Consider the following 23877-nt stretch of genomic DNA (forward strand, 5'->3'; position numbering starts at 1 on the left):
ATCCAATAATGTGGTACAACTCGGGGACGCATTCAGGGAGACAGTAAAGACTAGCATGGCTGAGTTTTCTGTTAATGGATATTGTACACTTCTGGCTCATTTTTGCCCTTTGCGTGGTTTTGCAAAAAGGACCTTTCGGGAAAGTGTGTCGACCGGCATACGGGACACATCGTCAATCCAGAGCAATCCATGAAGTGTGGTCAGTTTATTTATCGTACGCAAATTATTTATTATCATTCGCCGTACTTAAGCATTGCTGTGCCGGTGTTCCCACAAGACTCGGGCAAAGCTCTAAAGAAATCGATGATCATACAGTGGAAGACTCTTGACGCTGCTGGTGCGCAGCTGCCAGGTTTCTGACCCTCATAGCACTATGGAGCTCACGGCAACATTCTAAACTCAAACACTGACGAATAACCTGATATCACGTCCGAGTCACAGGTACTCCAGGTTCACAAAAGATGTTCTAGCCTTCCCAGACGGATGAATATATCATCTTTCGCGAGATTACCGGGAGTGATACAGCTGCCCAGGTAGACAGACTTATCTGCCACCTTAAGTGGCTCATCCGCAAGCACGAGTCTAGGGTTCGGCCTCAAACAGTCTGGCAGTAGCACTTCATGGTTTGCAGTTATGAAGCGCGTGCCAGACCGTTGGGGGCAGAATTATTTAGAGTTGGCCCCAAGATAATTGATAATTACGTTTAACAACAACGATCAGCGACAATATTGTGGTTTGCAGGCGTCATCAGGCCTTATCAGGTTCCTGTTACCAGGTATGGCGGACTGCTGAATCACTGGCACTTGGAAGAAAACCCAGTGGCCGCTGTCTTGCGGTTTAGACTTCTGAGACAGAAGCCAGAATAACGATTTCCGAAAAAGCTCAAAAGTTTAACACTGCCATGTGAGTCGGAATTTAGGGCCAGAGGAGCAGGGTGATGTACTTCAACCGAACTATTCGCATTTACATTACTTTATTGACTGACCGTTCCCTTAAAGTTAGCCACCCAAATCCTAAGTAATCAGGCTGTTATCTAATTCTCTGATAAGTGAAACAAATAAAAAATACAAAATTGTTTAATCAAGGGATCTGTTCCTTATTGCAGCTGTCAAAGTCCATACTGTGTCAAATTAAGCACCATTTAGCTCTTGCTCAAAGCTCGTTCTCCGTATTTATACACGAATTACCCCTGAAACACGTGTACTAGACCCATTTCGATTATGTAAACCATCTCATTTGAAATGACCTCAGAGTTCTTGCACGCTACACTCCGGGTTCCTTATAATTTTAACGCAATGTCCTGTGATACCCACTGAAGGATTTCTGTTTAGCCCTATAGCGGATGCCCTCTACTGGACTGATTCCCAAGAGACGGTTGTCTTTGGGCCGTCACGTTGGCTGGTTTAGTCGAGCATGACGTCTTCATTCTGTAAACGATACTTCTTTGGTCTATCAGAATAAGCTTCTTCGAATGGTAGGTCTGAGGCTTACAACGATAGCCTCTATCGTGAGTTGTCACGGTAGCTTCATTTGACGAGGGGTGCAGATATCGTGATTCTTGCAGGAAAATGAATAGACAGAAAGATGACTAAATTTTGAGGAAGCACATCTTGATTGGGTTGACGCTAAGTGTACAGACAGCGGGGACTGAATTCTTTAGTTAATCACCAAGCGTCATCGTTTCTACCTAGCACATATTTTCGGGTTAGAGTTCACCACCAATTTCAGACAAATCGTGGATTTCTTTGGGCTACGAGGCAGTCAGCAACAACGGATAGCCTTGATACAAGATTGTCGTTCACTCTTGAGTACATCTCTGGATTCCGATCATGGCATTGTACGGGGACATGTACTTATCCACTTCTTCTCTGAAACGTCTTGCTTGGGGTAGAGGTATCCATCTCATCACCAAAGCAGCTCTGTAGCCTAATGTTACCGAGTCGAGTTATTTGAGGAGCTTCTAGAAGTCGACAGGTGCGATATTATCAATAGTGGGTGAGATGACTATTGGAAAAAGGCAAAGCAATTATCCCTTTCCCGGTTTGCTCGCACACTTCAGTGAACACTGTATCTCCTCAACATCAGCAGCTCGAAACAAAACCAGAAAATCCATAACAATAAGGGGTTTATGGTGGCGAAAGAAGATATCTCAGACGCAGAACAATTGGGAGCCTAAAATTGGCAGCGCTGGTGGATCCTAGAAACCCAGGAATTACCAGAAGGTTTCTCATGTGATAACACCAAGCCGTATTACATCTAAATTGATCAGCTAATTTGACAAGCGTAGATGTAAGCGGAAAGGTCTACAAGAAAGTTGGGGCCTCAGCCCGTTTATATGGACTTGCTCTATGGACACCGCCCCCCTCAGGGATCAAAAGAACTCAAGATCAACTTCGATACCAGGCTCCCATCAGCCACGACAGAGAGGCGTGAAATATAATTGATTCAGTCCGGAAAAGTATCCGATCCAGGTGGTTTGCATACTGCACTTTCAAAAAAGTAGGTGTGTTCGTCGTGGCTATCGTGACCGCTTTGTTCTAAAGTACATTGAATGAGGAAAGAATACCAACAGGATGGGGCACGTCGATGATGAATCTGTTATTTTAGAAGCCTGCGACATCCCGAAGATCAAAATACCCTTAAAGCTTCCGTTTACGGACAGTGAGTACACTGACAATATTAGCCTCCTTAGATAAGCCTTTTTGTAAATGCAAACTATTTCGAATAATCTGGAAAATTCCGCCGCAGAGTGTAGTATGAACTTTACATCCGTAAAAGGTAATTTTACTAAGAGTTCGGGTTATATTGGACCCATCCCTTAGGCTTGCGGGTGAACCAATCAGTGCAGAAGCTCAATTTAATTATATAAGTTGTATAAGTTGCGGCAGGCCGGCGGGAGGTGACATCACTCTGTGTATTGAGCAGGCCATTGTGGAGTTTGCCAACCCTCGGGATTGTGGGGTGCTGCCATGATATTCATTTGCCCATCGAAGCCTGGGTGTACCATAACGTTGTCAGATTTGTCCTGATTTATGGATTAAATTCTTGATCGTTTTCCCTTAGACACCTATGGAGGATTCCGCATTTGACGGTCGGTTCCTTAAAAGCACTGCACGAGTTTTGTGAGATCAGTATTACTTAGGTATGCCAGGTAGATTTCGGGAAGGCTTACTTTCCCTCAGTGGATCCCCTGGTCACGTCCCACAAATTAGCTGGTTAGACCATGTAGTCCGTATCAGCCGTAGAAATCGCGTACTTGTCCTACAAAAGTTGTACCTGCCACAGTTTTTTCCACCGATGGTTTGGGGCAGTGGTGTACACAGCTGCGAACCGGAGGCGGGAGCTGACAAATCGGCGCACAAATACGGCACTGTTAGTGTACTGTCAAGTGAAACGATTGTGGAGAAAGCTATGGCAAAACACCTGTAGCTTCGTACTCTCTTCCTTGTCAAGCTTTTTGTCGGGCGGAGACGACTAAGAAGTGATCAGTCCATGACTTGGAATAAAATTCCTTACTGGTTAACATAATCACGTTGGCAAATGCAATATTCCCTGATTGGGACTTTGGTATGAAATAAACGAATGATTGATGACCATGACAGATACCGCTCTTTCAGGTGGCATGTAGGGCCTCAGTATCAAAGTTGTCGGCTTCGCTGCGTAGCTCGTACTTTCTACCATATTGAACACGCAAAGCTATTTCGAATCCATGAGCTGATTATATCATAGTCTCTGCCACATGGCTCCTATTCCCTTTTTCTCTTTAATCCTGGTGAAAAAAGCTGTAGAAGATAAAAATACTACACTTAGTACAGGTTGTGTGAGTCAATAAACGTGAACTTAACTGAACTAAACGCACAGACCTGCAACTTCTGTTTGCGTTTGAGCATATAGTGCGATCAGACAAGCTCATGGCAACATGCTTCACCGTTTCTCCTTAAGAAGTTTGAGTCATGAAATATCATACAAATGCTTCGAAAAATCTGCTACTTAACTGTAGAAGTTACACTTACTTGCAAGTTTTTTCCTGTGGAATCCACTAACTGTTAGTTTTGGACAACAAACTTTTCCACCGCACCAACCATATACAACGGCTTCTCCACGCGGAACGAATAATATAGCCCAACAATTGTGTAGAAAATGGTCGGTTGAATGAGTTAAACAATTTTAGGCCTGAAGTTCTTTGGCATTTGCAGAAAGCTGTGCAGGATAATATCGAAGCGTAGGGAAACCAGGCCGGATTTTTACATTTAAAACAGAATGTCCCAACCAAATATCGGCTGTTCATCCTACAATTTCCCAGCGAGTGAAAATTCATGACTCTCAGGTTTTAGAAGACATGCGGGTGGCTTGGGGCCTTTGAAACCCAGCAAAACATCTGTGGGTTAAAAGTTCTAAAACGTACACACAAATATTGATCAGCTTGGTGTTATCAGTAGGAATTGTTTGCAGGCAGTATATTACTATAGAATCCTCTCTTTTTTTACCAAATGAAGATAGGACACTGAAAGTAAAGTCATCACATATCTTTAGAGCCATAAACGGAAAATTGTTTTGAGGTCCGGCACCAATATCCCTCTTTCATTTAGGAATACCAATCGTCTTAAACAGTAATTTGGGCAGTTAACATCTACAAATGTCTCCGAAACTTGACGCAAATAATTGGGGTGCGTTCATACATGTTCGTCAAGTTAAGCTTTGGACCACATTTCGGAAGACGATTTCTTTGCTATCATTGCAGCCATAAGAAGGGACTGTGTAAGACTTTTGAAAGCTTGCCAGCAATTTAGTTTTCTCAGGCAAACAGGATTGAGTGGAAAAACGCGAGAAACATGGACCAGTTCTATATACTAAACTGAGAGTTGTGTTAGTTACATATCCGGTGTTGATTCACAGGAAAGCTCACAAGCATTTCATAGCTAGGCAAGACTTGGTAGACAAATTAGGGTCACAGAAGTTATTCGGAACGTGATTTAAATTTAGAAGAGTTAAGTAGCTGTTAGAAGATTCACTTATAACTTTGAGTTATCCTACAGTTCTCTTTTGTTGCTCAAGGTCTTGTAAAGCAATTTTGAAAGCTGCGAAAAGACACCTCTTCAGAATAGTGCACATAATATTTTGAGCATTGAACAAAATACAGAATCTTTGCAGAACCAAAATAAAGAATTGAGCACTTAGAATAATCTTGTCAAAGTGTCACACACCTGCACCCATACATTATATGAGTCCCCGTTTACCCGTTCTCCCTGGGTCAGATTCTCAACGAACAACCTCGTTCCTGGATTTGTTATGTCTAAGAGAGCGACACCAGTACTCGGTGAAAACCGTCATCCCGATTGCAGAAATTTGCCTCGATTGTTCAAGTGGCGGTCCGGTTGCTCTACTTGCGTTTGTTTTGAGTGTTTGTCTATTTTCTACAAGTTGTCATCTATTGTAGCATCTTTTGAGTGCAAAATATATAAGACAATTTGCAAGCGTTTTTCTTCAGCTTCGGTAGATGAGTTGCAATTCGCGCACAAAAATGAGATTGAAAAAAATCTCGATAGGCTAAGATAGGTCAGTAGGATTATCGATGCGCTCAGCATAAGTAAAAAATTGACATAAGGCGGACAATTATTAACAAAAACAAAGGCGGTAGGGTTTTAAAAATATATCTTTGTAACGCAAGATTACTCAAACCTACAAGCAAGTTCCAGTATGTTTAATCAGGACCAAGTACAAAAATAACATCTCCCAATGAGAAGTAAAATTTTTTACCCGCAATCTACCTTGCGTTCAAACACAGGTGCAAATTAACCGACCGCGTGTGATAGCAGAATATATTCCGTCTCAAAATATCTTATCTTATCTTAAAATCTATTCCGCTCTTATTCAAAGCCTTTCCTTATTTTTCAGCTTATCGTTTTGGAAATTAAAAATTTGTGAACATTGGAGAAGTTGTATTCCGCAATGCTGGATTTGAGTTTACGGGGGTCTCAAATTTGTTTGTCTAAGCTCTCGAACACCAGTGGTCGTAATTCAGCAAGGTCAACCGATGTGAGTTGGAAGAGCTTCATTTCTCCTAACTATCTTTTTGGTACTTAACATCAAAAGTTTCTGTTATGCCTACGTTGAAAAATTATTTTATTCTAACAACACTGTTCTCGGCATGCTGTTTCTCTCAGCCGACTCGTTATTACAGCGTAATGTCAGTAATCAACTATGAATAAGCCTAACGAAAATAAGTTGTATTAAAATCATGTAACCTTGACTGAAAGTTGCAAATTTTTTGACGTTCAGAGGCCAATAACAGGTGAATCAAAAGTGACTGGTAATGGATCGTTGAAAACCCGGATGAATTCGGCGAAACGAAACCCAAATTTGGATCCTGCCAAGGTCAAAGCCGAGCCATCCAAAAGAATCTCGTGTCAGGATCATCCCTCCAACGCTAAGCAGTCCCCAGAAGCCGAGGAGAGAAGTCGCCGAAACGTGACAGACTGGCTGAAGACATATGTGGACGATTCGGAACCCAGCTGGGAAAAACTGGAGATGGAGTCTGTAAGTCTGATCAAGTTTTTGATAGAAATAGAGAAGAGCTCCATTAAGTCACTTCATCCTCGAGGAGCAGGTGATTTTGATGACATTTACAACGCCTTCTTATTTTAGAAGCTAATGGAGTTGTGTACAGCCAACCAAAAGTTTGTTGCTCCTGCCCGGTCGGCATTTGAAATCTATATAATGGACTTCGAGATATGCACAAAAACGTGGACATGAGACATCATTTGTGTTGACCACCTGACTACTGAGTGTGTTCATTACAAATGTCAAGTGAAATCTGTTAAGGCGCTTTGGTCATACATGTTTTACTCACTAACCTGATGTTGAAAACCGTAAACAAATGTAGACCCAGCTACTGAGTCTGTAGGCCAGAGTGCGTGGAACGTGTTCTGCACCCATTCACAAATTTATCCGGATATAAAGCGCCCTAGACGGTCAAATTCAGTAACATTTTTTTATATGGACATGAGAGAGAAAAATAAACGTGTAGTAACTTTCTAAATTAAACTGACTGGAATGAATTTTGAGGAAGATGGTTTGTTTGAATCAGATTGTTCACAAATTTTTGGGAGAAGATGAAGTTTGTAATGTATTCAGGTAAGAAAAGATCTCAAAAGTTGGACCAAACGGACAAGTTACGCTCGAAGAAGACTTAAAATGTACTCTTTAAAGCAACTGGGGTAAAGCTGGCTATCCATGTAGATATATGACTGAAAGTTGTTCGGGTCGATTTTTGGAACACCTGGTGTAAGCCGCTTATATTTTAAAGCCGATTTGTCCCTTCGAACGCTGAGAAGTCATTCCGAAATACAGAAGTTGTAAAATCATCATCTTGTCGTAGAGTGTATGTCTGAGCGTTTTTTTACGTTTTTCACCTAATATTTAGAATGGTTTTGAGGTAACAGAAATATGCACCCAGTTTTTTAATTTTTTAGGTTCACAGCAGTTCACAAAAGTATCCACTTCCCGCTACTCATCGTAAAGTCAAGTGTGATCCTGAGCTCAAAATTTCACTGGACAGTTTGGATGATGCATTTAATAAAAAGAAAACACGCTTAAAATCTCCTCAAGGCGTTCTGTTTGGTGTAAACATTTCGAAAGACCGAAGTGAAATATCGGAAGTCTCTCTTGGGCCACCACCCAACTACGGGGTTTCTCAACAGTCAAACAACCAATGGATTAATCAAGATATAAATAAAGGTAAGTTTAATGGCGTGACGTTTTCAAACTCCGCAAACTAACTCTGTTTTTGTGGCCACAGAAATGTGCATAGTTTTTAGAAATGGTAGAGAATGGCTGTTAGGCCCTACTATATTTTGTAGCGCGTGAAGTTTTTTGAGTTTGTATATTGATGTTGGCGCGTGTACTGTGGAAGGATAAAATATTGTTGCAACCGAGACCTTGAGAATATAATCTGCAACATGACTCTCTCGTAGGTGATTGCATTACACCCTATAGAATACTCAACAGTACTGATCGTTAAAAATACACAGAATGCTTTGTACAAACATATTCAGCTCTTGTAGATCGCCACATAGCCAAGCGGTATGTTTTTCGCCTCGAATATCTGAGATACAAGGTAAGATGACACATCACAGCCACCATTATCCAGTATTATTCCACCCAAATCACTGCCTTCCTGAATACGAAGATTAACTAAGTTGTTTGTTTAGTATAACACAATTAACTTTATTATAAAATTTACTAGTTATTTATCATCCATTAAAAGATTGCCAGCGTTGATTGAAGCCCGTTAAGGCCAATTGTGTTGCATTTTAAGAAATAAAGATTTCATTCGGTAGTAATAAGGGAAAGATTTGACTGAACGATGGAATGATCTCATGGTATAATAAACGGAATTTCAACGTTTTGCCCCCCAATGCGTACCATTTAAAAACGCAGTTACTCAAATTTCTTTTCTATTTGTTTGCTTTTCTCCGTGGTATGTACAAAGCATTTCCAATGGTTTTTAAAACAAATCAAAATATGACGTCAACGGATTGTTCTTCCAACAAATCGTTTTCCAGCACACCAAGATGAAGGGTATCGTCATCAAACAGAGGCTGCCAGAAAGATCCAGAAATTCTGGCGTCGCTATCGACGCAGACAGCTGGCTGCCCAGGCTGCACTTCGCCGAATATTAGAAGAACAAAAACTGCGCATGAGAAACTTATCACCCTGTCGGTCTGAAAAATTGCTGCAGACAAAAAATCAAAATAAATATCGTTCAGCGCAGCCCAAACAACCTCATGGTGACCAATCGATTTGTGAGGTGAGAGAAAACGTACTGCTTAAAATAAACAAATCATAGCCGAACCGAAAGAAAAATAGCTTAGTGAATTTATACTGACGTCTTCCGTTTCATGAGTAGACATTTGAGATCGTCTGGAAAAACGTGATTGACTACGTTCCTCACATCACGAAATTTTTTATCTCTGTTTTGACTCGAGAATCTCCCAAACTGGTTTACTTTCTCCCGTTGTAAACTCAAGCAGTATATTAGCTCACTGGATATAAAAGAGTAAAAACGTCCCCCACATCAAGACGGATGGATGAAAGAGCAATGAAGCTTCATGTCAAGACAAGCTTCATGTGTCAAAAATATACCATTGATTTATTAGAATCTGAGGAGGACAAGTAGAATCCCTTCAGGAGACAAGGCCATAAGATAGGTTAATAATTTTGCGTTCATTTTATACTTTCCAGTGATTTCACACAATGTGTTCGCTGTTACCGCCTATGTATTTTGGGTTTGGCTTTCACCAGATCTGATATTTGCAGACAGATAACCACCAATTACGACCACAAGGATTAGATCGTGTGAAGAGTCACTTTTGGTGTGGGGTGCATATACTTTATTGCTGAACAAATCACTTTCAAAGCGCTGAAAGCTATTTAGTAAGGAAGGGAGACTCCGGCAAAAATTGAGCAGCCATGGTATGCAAGTAAACACAGCTGCGCTGGTTACTTCCGTCTTTCTGGATGGGTCCCCAAGACGGGCCAGATCAATGACAAAGGGCATTGTCAGACATGGACCGGTCGTGCCCTCGATAGAGCCCGTCGGTGCAAGCTATTGCCTTCAATGCACAGCTCCATTTTCAATTCTTCCACTCAACAGTCCACTGAGAGCCATTGATTTACGCGTCAATTCATCAGCTCCAGCCTCCAATACGCAGCTACCTACCCCACTTTCCCAAATCACTGGTGAACGAAACTGTGGCAGCCACAACCATTGTACGACAAGTACGCGGTTCTTACAGTTGTTAATGATGATGATGGTGGTGAAGATGATGAACTGGATTTCGTTTCTTATTGAGGCAGTCCATCAACCATTCGAAAGCATGCGTTAACGCACTCGACATTGCCTCCGCTTTGTTGCGGACTTGAAGCTGATTCGTCTGCCTACTATAGACTTTCCATTATAATTTGATGGTTCATTAAGTGGTCTCTAATAAATAGCCTTGCGAATCCCGGGAAATCCAAAGGGCTTAATTTGGACTTGACCTCAGCTGTGGTCTTCTTCCTTCTAGTTATTTAAGTGTTTGCCTCTGACTTATCGAATATGGGCTGGCGGGTTGGTATGGTATGGTAGAAGTCAGAATCCCCACGTTATCCCTTCAACTTACTCCATCTAGTTACTTCTAGCTAAAAGTAGTTCATTTGGTTTGGATTCGGATCAGTCCCAACAGATTTCTGAGTGGTCTATTGGAAGTGGACACCTTTGCATACAAGTCAGTCTGGCAGGCGACTGTAGAGATGGAGACCAATCCATGATGATTCTGTCATATCAGTAGTAGAGTGTTTATAAAACTATATCTTTCAAGAGAGATCTGAGTTTGCATCTGTGTATTACGTGGCGATTTGCTTAGAACAAAGTGTGGTGACCGGATTCCTCAACGGAAGACCGTTGTAGAACCGGAAACTTGAGTATGTCCAATAATTTTCATACGTCTTCTCTCGGGTTACTACTTTTGTTTTGATCATCTTCACTGCATTACTCATAAAAACAAACAGAATTTGATGGATACACCTGGAAGAAATTCGGAAGTGCACCTGCAAAGCTATGTTCGCCAGAGTTGCGTTCGGAGGCTAGATTGGTTCCTGGAAAGGAGCATAAATTACATACAACCTGCTTTCTACGTCATTTGGGACTCAACATGGTCGGAGCGCATCACACAGTGCCGAAACCACGCATATTCTGAGAGGTTTAGTGTCCATTTAATAAAAAAACACCGTAGATCCGACAATTATTCTGTGCCTTCCTAATAAAATAGACACCACCCATTAAAGGCTATGCACCCATTTTTAGATGGGGTTTCAAATTGATTGCTATGTTTGTCCAATGAAAATGAGAGTTTACCTTTACCCACATATCGGATGGAATTTCGTAAACGACCTTTGACATTCTCTGCTTGCCTGTTATACTATATTGTGTCAGTGATGCGTCAATGAGGAGATATGTAGGATGCAGGGTTTACTTTCTAATTAGAGCGGTAATAATATTCAACCCAGAACTTCCTTGTGATGGCATGACGACGTAATTTTTTTACTTACTTACATCACGCATCGTTCGAATGAAGAGGACACATATTCAACCCGGTAATATACCTTTGTCTTCGTACCGACTGCAGCAGAACAGCTTCGGTGAGTCAGAAAACCACAATGTGACAACCGGCGTTTCTTCTTCAACGCCAATGGTAGCAGGACAAGATGGTGATTCAGACAGTCAGCCGAGAATGAGAACAACACCAAAATCCGTTGACACTTCGGAAAAGGTATAGCCAAAAATATTGCTCTCTTCCTGGTTATGCGAAGAGCCAACATTTTCCCTGGGCTTACACAGTAGAAATGTATCATTATGTTTTTGATTTTCAACTACATTTGTCCTGCTGTGTGGAGGCTGAGGAATGAGCAGCTCACGAAAGCAGGTCCCATCAGGCTATTACTAATGTTTTCTTGCTCTCAGTTGAGATTATATTAATGTGCCGTCCAGTTCATATAATGCCCGGCTTTACCCTCAGCGATTTAAATTTAAATCTGTTCTTGTGCCGAACTGAATTACTCTATTCAAGTACTATATGTTGTGAGCGTGCGTCATAAGCTTAAAGTAACGGTTGATGGTGCAAACAGTCATTTGGGAAGACTAGAAAACTACCTAACGGAACAAAGTGATTTAACTTCCGGGACTTCCCTTCCAGAGGCCAGTTACTTTCAATTTCTCAACTTATGTCCGCTGCTTCTACAAATTAACACACTAAATAAAACCTCAAGGAATGGTTTGGAGTAGTATGACACTTCCGTAGTTGTACTACTTTGGACAAATACGTTTGGCCTTGTAAATTATATTATTTCAGCCGGCTACTTGTGTTTGAATCAGGAAACCAATTATTTTTTTATCCAATATCAACGTTTTTCCTAAAACAAGTTAGTTGAACCAGTTTTTGGCTGCCTATTTTGGTGCAGAAATTTTCCATCAAATTGGAAAATCCGAAAAATTCAACTCACACGCTGTCACCAGAGAGCATGTTCAATTGCAGGCCTAAATAAAGGGTGATTTTTTAGCCCGGTTCGCGCTCACAAAGTTACCAGTGCTTCCTTAAATTATTAAAAGTGCAGTTGTTAGCTGGAAATTCTATCGACATTAATAGTGAATTCTTTAAAAAAGCACCCAAATCGCAGGTCGATTTAGGGGCATAGTCGTGGCTCCTGGGTGCTCACAACGGTTGAGGTTATTCCAATATGTGGCGCAAGGACTAAAACAAAAACCACTTATGTTCAATGTAATATTGTACCATTAGGTAGCAAGTGAGTGTCAGTTACTCAGCGAAACGTGAAACTGATGTACACTCGATTATGGTATTCTTAATAGTCCACGTACTCCGCCCCTACTCAGTAAAGTTTCTTCAATACTTTTTCTCGTAAACCAGATCCAAATGGCTTCCGAATCTCTAGACAACAATAAGGTTAAATGCTGTTGGTTAGTAAATACATACATTTCACAGAAGATCATCATAATTGAAAAAATCTAGATGAACGTGAATCTGACTGCAACAAACATTCAACAGCAACGTTATCTGTAAGCCTGGGATTTCAACGATGTCTATGACCGCAGAAGCTTAAAAGAACTACAAAACAAGCGTTAGCAGAACCTGCCTCCAGGGCGTTATCCTACTGCGCAATTACCGGCTATTTGTAGCCAATGCTCAAATATACTTTAGCCAGCATCTGACGGTTACGAATACTCTATTCGTCAACGGATTGTCGTTGACCTATATGCCTTCTTGTCTTTCGTAACAGTCCCTTCCTATGCTTGGTGATGAATCTCCATCTTGCGGAAACGCAGCTGACAATGTTACAGTAGGACAAATGACCCAACGTACTGGTTCCGAAGACCAATGCTCCGATAAGTTGGGTGTGCAAACTATGCTGGGTGACCTAGCCAGTGAAGTTCACTCAGATGACGGGAATGGATTTCAAGTTGGCGGCCGTTCTTTTTGGGCTGAGATTGACGAAGTGAGTGAACCAAAAAGCACTTCCAAAGGATGGTCAGATATGCGTAAGTTGCAAAATGTTTGGACTGCTCACATGAAATATGCTTTCATATTATTTTTAATCGAGGTGCTGAAATAACAACAATTGTGTTTGGCCTCTCGAACTGAAAATACTTCTAAGAACTCAAACAAAAATTTGATCCAATCTGAACAAAACACCACTGGTACTTCATGTTAATTTGGACGTAAAAATGATTCAAACCTGGTTCAAACCTGGTTCTGATGATAGCGATTCACCATCGTGAGCAAGTCGTTCAGAAATAAGTCTCAGCTAGGGAATGTGTGCGAATAACAAAAACTTAGTGAATCAAGTGGTTTTCGTACCAAACCCTGATTTTTCGCTATGGTGGTATGGTGGAACTTCTTTCAATGAACTTCTTGTTACCAAACCCCATTGTCAACAGTAAGATCAGCACTTCTAGTTTCCGCCTTTACAAACGGATAAAACATTAGTACAAATGAATGTGGAGGTTAAGTTCTGCTTTACGGCCAACCCGCTCAACTTCGAGCAATCGGGATAATGGAAGCGAATCCACATTCCTTCATCATCTATCCATGCAATAAATCTTGATGGTCTCCAAGATGACAACCATATCTTACGCTATCCGAAATACATTGAACACTGATGCGTTTGTGGAACGGCTAACTAAAGGAGTTGATTTTACTCTGATACACTTGCCACCTGGTGGATCAGATCACATGTTTTTACCAGGTTTAGAGGATCAAGTCAACACCATATATTGTATATTGTCTCCTGCCCCAAACAATACCTGAGATGTTTGTCCTGTGATAAAAGGTGCTGCTACTTATCGTGCATTTAGTTTTCATATAATCCGGTGTTTTATACGGCTTCAATAGATTCAATAATATGTGCACAAGACTGTTGCTAATTTTTATTCACCCAACAGTGAATGAAATAAACCGCGTTTTATCGGAAACGGATGTGGATACAGATGTCAAAACGTTATGCTTTGAGCAACCCCTGCGTGATCGTGCGCCGTCGGTTTTGACAGAGCCAATTCACGTGAAACATCTGGAAAGTTCGGCCGGTACGTATGGCTGTACTGGACGAATTCGGGGTTTGTCGGTTGCCAGCCTACCTACGAATTTTTACAGGAATCCGGCAGGAAATCGTGGAACGTAAGCAAACGTTTTACTTTTCATCAACAACATACAAAAGAGTATAAACTTGCTTTTACCATTTCGAGGCACTCTGCGTTTGGACTCACTGATGCACCTTTCAACGTCCGATTTACTCAATTGTACAAGACTCTTCAAATTGAGGTTTCAAGTTAACCATTAAGGTTCCAGTAATAATATAAGATAATTGGTTGGGTTGATTTTACTATAAAAGTTTTTCTTGTAATTCTTCTGTGGAGTTCCGCAGCGTCGGACTATAGGATAGATAGAATTGTTTTTATTATGGACGTCTAACCCTTGGAATTCATTACACAATACCTGACTTATGAGATTTTTTTATAAGGAAAGGGTAAGCTCCAAAATTTAGAGGGAAGAACCCAGGACGTAAAGTTTGCTAAAGGATATCTGGGCCTCAGATAGTCTTAAGAACAATATTCAACCTATTCTACGCAGATATTCCGTTCACTGCAAAATGCTATAATAAATCTCCGCGAAGGTTGAGATTTTTCGGGGAAATCCACTGAACCAAGCATATTGACTGATGCGCGTCAGGTTTCAATATAACAGTTCGGATCTGATCTTGCCATAACCTCAAAATGGGTTTCAGAAACTTTGGAAAAATTAATTTCACTGTACGTTCATCGTGTCTGTTTGTTGTATTTTAATGTATTTAAAGAGCAATTCAGAAAACATGAGCTATAAGGCTCTCACGAAAAATGACTTGGATCAGTGAGATAAATTTGAGTGCCTTGGCGTTTAAAGTGATGCTTTCGGGCTTAATGCATGATGATGCGCGAATGCTGCAAGATTAATTTCTCTGATGGCAGCCAATACAATTATACCTTATATTAGGGCATTTCGATCTCAGTTTGGTTGTATTTTTCGGCAAGCGAAACGTTTTTCCGGTTGACCAACTACAACTCTGCGCTTCCACTGCATCCCGATGGTGGCCCTTCAAACTTGCTCTATTGTAAGCAGAGATACGCTTTCGTCAATAAAATGGATACAACAGACCGTACAAAAATCGAGAGTTGCACAGGGTCCCATTTACGCATGAAAGTGCAAGCAGCCGATCGCATATGGCAGAGTGTTCAACCGGTTCACTACTTCTTCTTAGATATGTGAAGTTATAAGCGAAGGAAGCCTCCTCCACAGAGATGAGCTTTGTGAGATCAAGAACCAACTAAGTATTCTAATGAATATAATTCAAGTGAATAAACTAGAACGGTTTTGGGACAGAAATATTTGATGTCTCAATAGTTACTGCAACCCTTCGGGACTTAGTATTACCAAACTGTGAATATTGCATTAGCCTACCACAGCCGGTCAGAATAAAATAATTGAATGACATGAAAATCGTTGGCCTCGGAAACCTTTTACGGGAAGGGTGCTCTGAAATAAACGTGAATCACCCTAGTAAGTGCTCCGCTTACACTGATCACTACGTTATGTGAAGAATCAGCAGCGAAGTTGTTTTGCTGTTTCACTAGAAATCTAGATTCACCTGAGCGTGTTCCCCCTGAGTAAATCTAAATGAACATAATCTAACTGCCTTCGCCCGCGAGTAAATAGGACAAACTACAAACTCATCTGATGCTGTCGCTTATTGGGGGACCAATTTTATTGGTTCCGTAACCCAGCCTAAAATGGCAACGATGAAGGACTAGAAACACATCTGTTCTATACTGGAAAATCACAAAAAAGTAAGGAAAATTGATCATCATCATCATCATTGAAGCAGGACTGAATCAGTGCAATCATACGCCGCATAACACCTTCCTAGCATTGGAAACTTGAGTACTGACAAACAGACTGGTATTACGTCCGCGCTACAGGTGATGCAGGTTGACATAATCTTATCTAAACTTTCCAATCCGGCAGTGATGATCACAAGATAAACATTTATAAATAATTTTTAGGCACAGATGACTTCGTAATAATCCAGTTCGTTGTGTTTGTTAGCGTAGCCATCAAGAAAGAGGAATGAAACATCAGAATTTGCGAATAAATTGAATTCCATTGTGGATTAATGCATAGAAATTAGGGATAAGAAACAATCAGCAAACTTTACGATAGATAACTGGCTTCCAAAATGTACTGGTTCTGGCGGAACATTTTGAAGCACTTTGCTGAGATCGTCAAGCAGATCAACGGCCACCCGACTGACTAGAGTTCACGCAAGTATCCAGCACTGCTAGTGGCGATTGGGTGGCTGGATTGAGCTGGGTTGATAAAAATAGTCTTCAGAACGCAACCGTGTTTACTTAAACGAGGTTTGAAGTTGCTTCACCAGCTGCGTTTTTCTAGTCACAATGCCAACCGATAATACTCCCAACAGTGTGCTTTAAGTAATTATATGGCAGTCCCTAACTCTATTCTCCACACTTCAGTAAGCAACTGGCCTATTTACTCATGTTATTCTTGATTCTAACTCATACACCTAGCCACGTGGTACTTATTTCATATAAGATTTGGTTTTATTATGAACGCAATGCATTCCTCTAATGATTGTGTCACACGATTTAAGTTTCTTCTTCCTAATGACTCATTTAAAGTCGGTGAAAATAATTTAATTGGCTTAAAGAAAAAAAGGCATTAGGGTCCCTTACACATGTAAGCCCTTCTTTATTTGGAACCGACCCGTAGGTCGAGGTAAGTGACAAAGTGCAACTTAATTAAGATATTTAAAGATCTCTTTCTAGATGAGTAGACATGACTTGAATGTATAATAAAACGAAAATTAATTACGCACGTAATGGGGCTATACCCAATGTCGCCCGTGTGCCTCTCATCTATTTGGAATTGGGGCAGTCAGCTGTTTCTTCTAGATGATAAGATTTTATCCGGGGAGGGGGACAGAGTAGCGCCATGTTCAGTGGAATTACACAACTCTTGTCTTAATCTTATTTCCAGAACATCCAGAAAAATTTCCTTAAGGACGTAAGATTTTGTTTTTCACTTCTCAGAGTAATCTTACAACCCTCTGACTGTGAGTTGACGCCTTACGATCAGTTATCCGCCGGTAGGTTTTTACTGATTATTCTGGTGACAAAACACTCTTTGCTTATCGTTTTCCCCAAATAACACACTGTAATCACACTGTAAAACCTTGAGCAAGTTCATCAGTCACTGATTTGCTGGTAAATCACTTCCTTTAGGAATTCTAAATTGATAATATTTGCCCTGATTAATTAAATATAAATTATCAGGCCAGAGGAACAGCAAATTCGAAGAGCCATCGGAAAAACACTGGAGAGAAGAGTGAAGCAAACGCGTACTCTCTTAAGAACAAAGAGTCAGACAGGATCTGGAAAAAGCACAAATAAACAAATGCCAACTGACGGAGCGATCTCCAGAGAAACCAACGGTCCACCGGCGGATCCATGGTGTATCTATTCCGAAGCGCCTGAACTTGAGCAAAAGTTTCCAAAGTTGTCGTCAACCAACACCACTACACCGAAAAAGGGATCTTCGCATGAACACCTTGTCGACACTAGGACCTCCGTTAACTCGACTTGGTCAGGGAACATGCTAGAGGTCAGTGCATTTCCTCTTAGCTTACACTACTTATTAAATAGAAAGTAATTATTTGTGAAAAGTTGGCCGCTAGTGTGACAAATCGCTTCCCAAGTCACATAAAATTCAACTTGCCATCACCCTTTGAAACAACAAAAATATGGATCTAATTACTGTTGACGCTTCATCTCTTTCATACTTTATTTTGATGCATTTGTCTACTCATCGTCCACAACTCATGGTCCACAGTCGGTCTGTATTCGATTGAACGCTGTAGACATTGGTCACTTTTAAGTCATTTTCAAGTAAAGTTTTTAATTGAGTTTTTTTAAGTAAACAAACAGAAAATTGCTTTGTAAGGCTATAACTTTATTTAAGAAGTACAAGAAGAGATAACAGTGATTTCAAAAATGGCTAGTCTTACATACCTTTGCATACTTTAGTTCAGTTATAGCTTACTTATATTGAACGTGGCTGAAACCTATAGCGTAAAAAAAACTCTGAAGAAACCAATAATGCAGTACAGTAGTAAATCCATTGATGGCTTTTACAACCATCTCTGGATCATGGATCAATGCCTCTCAATAATTCATAAAGCAGAGCTAAGTAGTACGCACACTAATTAAAAGGACACCGACAGACGAATTTGACATTGTTAGCCGGGGTTGTTGTCATTTTAGAAAAGCGTCACCAGTTCATAAATATCTTGCGGTTTCCTATGGCTGTCGCTCCTGCGAGTAATTCACTTGTCTGCATCAACGGATATGTCGCGATATATGAGCACTATCCTTATAAGAATAACTGACACGGAAGTTGCCACCAAATTGTGTAGCACAACAAACACACCAAAAACCTTCTAAAGAAAGTGGAGTTGCCAGCATGTCCCTCAATACAAGTAAAGTGTGATGATTACTGACAAGTAATGCCGTTATCTTTACGTTAAGCACATCGTCAGATATCAGAGAGACTTGTTGTTCTTCGTTATAAAACGGAGTTGTTGAGGAATCTGACCACGGAGCAGAAGTCGGTTTGATACAACTTGGTTATCATGATCGATATGGAGCAATTGATGGATAGAAAGCTGCCTACCTAACCGTAACATTCATCAGGAACATCATAATATTTAGCTGTAGAAAGACGTACTTGTTACATAGGTATTGTTATATATATCCACAGATTTGTTCTCCAATGACCTAAATATTACCAGCAGCAAGTCAATACTTGTTCCATTGTCGCGGTTTTGTTATTTATTCTATCCTGGTTTGATGTGTGAATGAGTAGGCTGAATCCTGCTCTGGCTCGAAAGTTCAGTCATTGATCATGCAACTGGAGGAAAGAACGCAATCGGTACAACGACTTCAACGCGTGTTGGAACATCAGCGTGAACTCTTAATGCGCCAGCTGCGCGATACGCAACGTGAGGCCGAACAGCGCAAGGAATCCATGAAAGCAGACTATGAGGCCACGCTTTCGCGAAATTACAAGCTCATTGATGAGTTGATTGAAGAAAAGAAAGCACTTCATGTCAAATGTGAAAACCTAATGTCAGAAATGAAGACAGTTTCTCAAAGACTTGAGGAAAAGTTGAAAGTTGTTCAAGATAGGTAAGCTCCGTGAAACATGTTAATATTTGCGTACATACATATTATAGCCGATTTCCTTAAGATTAAAACCAAGTTACATTTATTTAGGATTAATATTCAAAGATTCAGTAGAGTATTGCGTGTTCTGACATCCTTTACACACTCCACAACAAGGTGACCGCCACATCTCGCACCATAGCATCAGTTGGTAAATGATTCAAACGTTAAAGCATCCACGGGTAGATTTGTAGAATCGGTTACTCAAATGGATGCAGGATTCTCAGTTTATCTTATGGAGATGTGGCATAAAATATGTTACGCAACTATCTCAGCCTGTAGCATCAGTTGGTAAATGGTTCAAACGTTAAAGGTAGATTCGTAGAACCGGTAACCCAAATGGACGCAAGATTCTCAGGTTATTTTTTGGAGATGCGGCATAAAATATGTTACGCAACTATCTCAGGATATCAGCCGGATCCTTACTTGAAACAAAGGTTTCCTCATCCGGAAACACAGGCCGCTACTGCGTTTATAACGAATTAAGTATCGGAATATTGCATTCAGCATCCTTTTTTGCGGGAAAAAAACTTGTGACCACTGGAAGAGAATGATGCCTCATTGGGTTGTCTAAAGCACAGTAAATTCCTCGTTTGGAACGACACATAGAACGCTCAGAAGACAATGACGTGATTCAAACTCTAGGGGTTCATTTCAGCTTCACATTCTATCTTGGAGGAAACACGAAGATCTTTCCGAATGTGCTCCAGACTGGGCCGTTGGTCCAACTGATCTGTATGCTTAAATCCTTGTGTAAAAAGCTTTCCTAACCAGTATGCCTTCTTGCCATCCCAGCGGATAAATTTTGCAGGATTTCGATGTTTACCACACGGGTTAGAAATGTCGAAAGGCGTCCGGTTATGGCTCGCGCCACTTTCAGGTTTGAGCAAACACCTTGTGACATTTTGGATTCTGTGCACTAGAGTAAGACAAATGTTACAGCATCTGCAGAATAACACTGACTCAAACTTACTCGAAACTCGCCAAGGTCGGAGGAGATATTTCTTTTCAAGACATTTTTTTCCTTGGTTAGCGTGAGTAGTATGCTATTGGTGTAGTCGTCCCTAGATAGAGGCTCCCGCACGCATTAACTTCTAATTCACCCAACCCCTTTTGCTGTTCAAAAACAGACACAAGGTCGACTTACGCAAGGCCGAAGCAAAGGCAGCCGCCGCAGAAAAACTTCGCCGAGAGAAATGGGAGGCTGAGAAACTCAAACAATTAAAGGTAAGTTAGGTTTTGTTCCGTTTATTTTGGATAAAACACAAGGTTCGTGGTAGACACGTTACAGACACAATCGCTTAAACGCAGAGCGTAGATTCAAACACATCAGCCTTGGGGAGAGCAAACTTCAACATGAACAAACAGTAGAGCAGCAAGGGCTGTTTGAACATGGGAGTTTTACTTACAGATGGTGGGTAATCGCATTCGTACTGCGATTGCAACAGTTTATGTACTCGCACATAATGTGAATTGTTCACTGGAGTATGGGTCGCGCTTCTTATCTTGTCTAATTTCGAATCAGCCACTCCTGACCTAATAAGACAACGCTGGACTCCAATGCTCAATGACGAAGGATCGAATCTTTTTACATAGTTGTGTGAGATGTGCACTGACTATGCCTACCAATAAGGTTGAAAGTCACAGGATGCTTGTTGGCTTATTACAATAAATTAAACAAATTTACAGGCTGAGGTCTCAATTGGAATGAGGGTTTGCTACAAGATACCTAGAGGACGGGCACGAACGTCTTCGGATCTGGGTTAGTTTCTTTAACCGCCTTATAACTTAGCCCACTTATAACCCTTCGCGACACATCAGGGTGGGGTTACAGCTGTTGGCTTCGGCTGATGTAAAGTGTTTGTGCAGTGTTTCACTCCGAAACACACTATAAGCCAAAAACAAGTCTTAGCACGTTTTCGGTTACTCGTTCGTACATATGCGGGCCTGCTTACTCATTGTTGACTGTTGCCCACAGAATATGGTTTCCGGGTGTCCGCATGAGCACACTATTCTGGTCGCCAAGCTGATTGGTGATGCTGGTCATGTGGATGGTTGCTGAGTGGTGTGTGCTTAGTTCGACCGAAGATGTATGAATGCTTCATAGAAAAATGATCGATAATGCAGAGAACCCGGAAATTGTGCGCCGTCTTTTCTGCAGAGAGCTTGTCGCAGCATATAAACACAGAAATTAACAGTTCCGTGAAATCTGCTGAGCCAAACGGGACTCTGCCATGTTGAGTATACAACTGTTCATCTAAAAAGCTTCATTATTTCAAACAGATGACACTCTGAAATAAAAAAAATTGACTTAAAGCATTCAGATGTTTCGCGTCTAGCTGACTACCTACATGACTCTGTCACCTTCAGCTAGAGGTATGTTGGAGAGTCAGCTGTGCTTTCTCTGAGTGAGTTTTGATTTTGGAGAGCATTTCCACTCGTAAAGCAACCTTCATGCCTTCATACAGCAGGCAATTAGTTAGCTGTTTCGTTTCTCATGGACTCAAATTTCTGGTCCTTAGGGCGCCCGGCCTAGAATATTCCAGTTCTACTCGCGCAGGTAGCAACAACAAAAGGACGCGATTAATATTAAAGCAGTCGCAATTTTGTTCTACATCAAAGCAGTAGTATATATTGGAGATAAAATTAATCTCGAGAGTCAAACTTAAGTGTGCTAATTCTTTTAAACAATTTATGAAATTCATTCTGTAAATTAGGGGCACTGTTCTTCCGTTTTGCTAGTTGTACCGTACAAGTAATTTTTTTTTACCTCATTTTAGTTTATCACCAAGGGCCCGTAGGTTTCCACTGAAGAGTCACTGAGGAAAAAAGGGGACTGACGATTAAAGATCGCGTTGCGCACAGGATTTATCATATTTATTTTTCATATTTATCTCACCCAATATGATTGTGCATTTGGCTTGATGAAGCCCCAAGATACTTAACTTGAAGATTTCTTCAATCGATTTATAGGAAACGACTGCTCGTGGACTTCAGGCTGAAATAGCCCAAATTATCTCCAAACACCAACAAGAAATGCAAGAATTGCGGGAATCTTGTAGTGAACAGGTGCAGTCTGCAGATAGCAGAGCTTTTCAAACGTATCTTCAACAACTTGAAGAATTGCGTCGTACTCTACTGCGTGAGAAGGAAGACGCCTGTGTGAGGGAGCGTGAGGCTGCTAACCAGAGGTAAGTAATTACAAGAATAAAAAATGCAAACCAAGCTTATGGTTGTGGTATTTCGTCCACATGCACAATAATATGCTGAAAAAGGCAAAAAAACTAGAGATTTACAAAAGAAAATCATAAATAGAAGGATGGTATGGCGGTTTTTAAACGCGCGCCAATTTTACTAGTAATCCCACATTTCCTATTTTGCATGCTTGTCAATTCTCAAAAGTTTCACAGATCCTTTAAACATAAGATGCCTAAGAGTAATTTACTACCTAAGAGCACAGCATTCGGGAGGCACTAGTAAAAATGGATGTAAACAGACCCCAACTAATGCAAATCTCTGAGAACCGCGAGATATTTTACAGAAAATCATGAAATCACTGTATCGGTTTTGAAATTACGGCACTATTTAAATTTAAATGGCAACACCAGGTGCTCTTTTGCTTCGTGGGGATTTTGGTGGAAAAAGGCTTTGCTGGTCAAAAACAAAACCATCTTTGAATGGAGTTAGACTGAGACCGAGTGTCTAGGCGGCAGACTTGTTTTGCTGATATGGCCTCACCAAACAATGCTTCTAATAAACCAGTTCACTTAATTGCTTCTAACCTTTGAGGTTTCCAGATTATTTTATTCATTGATGTGAAGATTTCTTGATTTTTAGGGGAGAATTTGAGCCGAAGTCTGAAAGCATGTAGACAGATTATCTTGGGCGTAGAAGGAATATTCGACCAGACAGCTGATTAAAGCAACTAAGTAACACAACGACACACATACGATGTTTTGGGTCAGTATTCCTACGCAAAGTATCGCAGAATATTCTTTCTTCAAACGGAGCTTTAAATGTGGGGAAATAAGACCCACCTTGCTCAAACAACTAAAGTGATCCATAATACATATAAGTGACGAATAATTTGAGGATATAACCTCATGATATTTGATCGTTTCCTATAAAAAAACTGTCTCATAATAGTAAGACGAAATAATTTACCGATGCGAAATCGAAACTTGTTATGCAAATGACTAGTCCGAATTCATATGTTATAATAAACGAATCCACTACAGGGGTGCAACATGCTCCTTACACGATCTGGCTTACAGATGGCATCAGGTTGTTGTTCACTTTGAAAAGGCCGACTACTACGCCGACAGTCATCTGCTGCTACTGGTCCAGTAGAGGTGTGGGGATTCACCAGTGAGGTTTGGACGCCATAACTCAGTTGGTGGACCAACACTGTGGCAACTGTAATGTGTCATATAACATCAATTTTATAAGCCGATCATTTTCCTCGTATGACCGTTACGAAGAGACTGGACCTT

At 40.8% G+C, this 23877-nt stretch overlaps 1 protein-coding gene across 1 annotated transcript in view; it reads left to right on the forward strand.

Annotated features, from left to right (window-relative positions):
• Positions 1-5949: 5949 nt before the first annotated feature.
• Positions 5950-23877, forward strand: part of T265_08475 (hypothetical protein) — a gene marked incomplete at both ends in the record, with an annotated part of 25140 nt that continues 7212 nt past the window's right edge. Inside the window, 12 exons of the mRNA XM_009174287.1 lie at positions 5950-6036; positions 6280-6537; positions 7473-7737; positions 8565-8809; positions 9555-9818; positions 11169-11312; positions 12835-13093; positions 13997-14228; positions 17438-17765; positions 19026-19348; positions 20515-20611; positions 22358-22575. Of these exons, the coding sequence (XP_009172551.1) occupies positions 5950-6036; positions 6280-6537; positions 7473-7737; positions 8565-8809; positions 9555-9818; positions 11169-11312; positions 12835-13093; positions 13997-14228; positions 17438-17765; positions 19026-19348; positions 20515-20611; positions 22358-22575 (2720 nt within the window). The remainder of the gene's footprint in view (positions 6037-6279; positions 6538-7472; positions 7738-8564; positions 8810-9554; positions 9819-11168; positions 11313-12834; positions 13094-13996; positions 14229-17437; positions 17766-19025; positions 19349-20514; positions 20612-22357; positions 22576-23877) is intronic.

The sequence above is a fragment of the Opisthorchis viverrini genome (genome assembly GCF_000715545.1).
Source record: "Opisthorchis viverrini unplaced genomic scaffold opera_v5_218, whole genome shotgun sequence".
NCBI lineage: Eukaryota > Metazoa > Platyhelminthes > Trematoda > Opisthorchiida > Opisthorchiidae > Opisthorchis > Opisthorchis viverrini.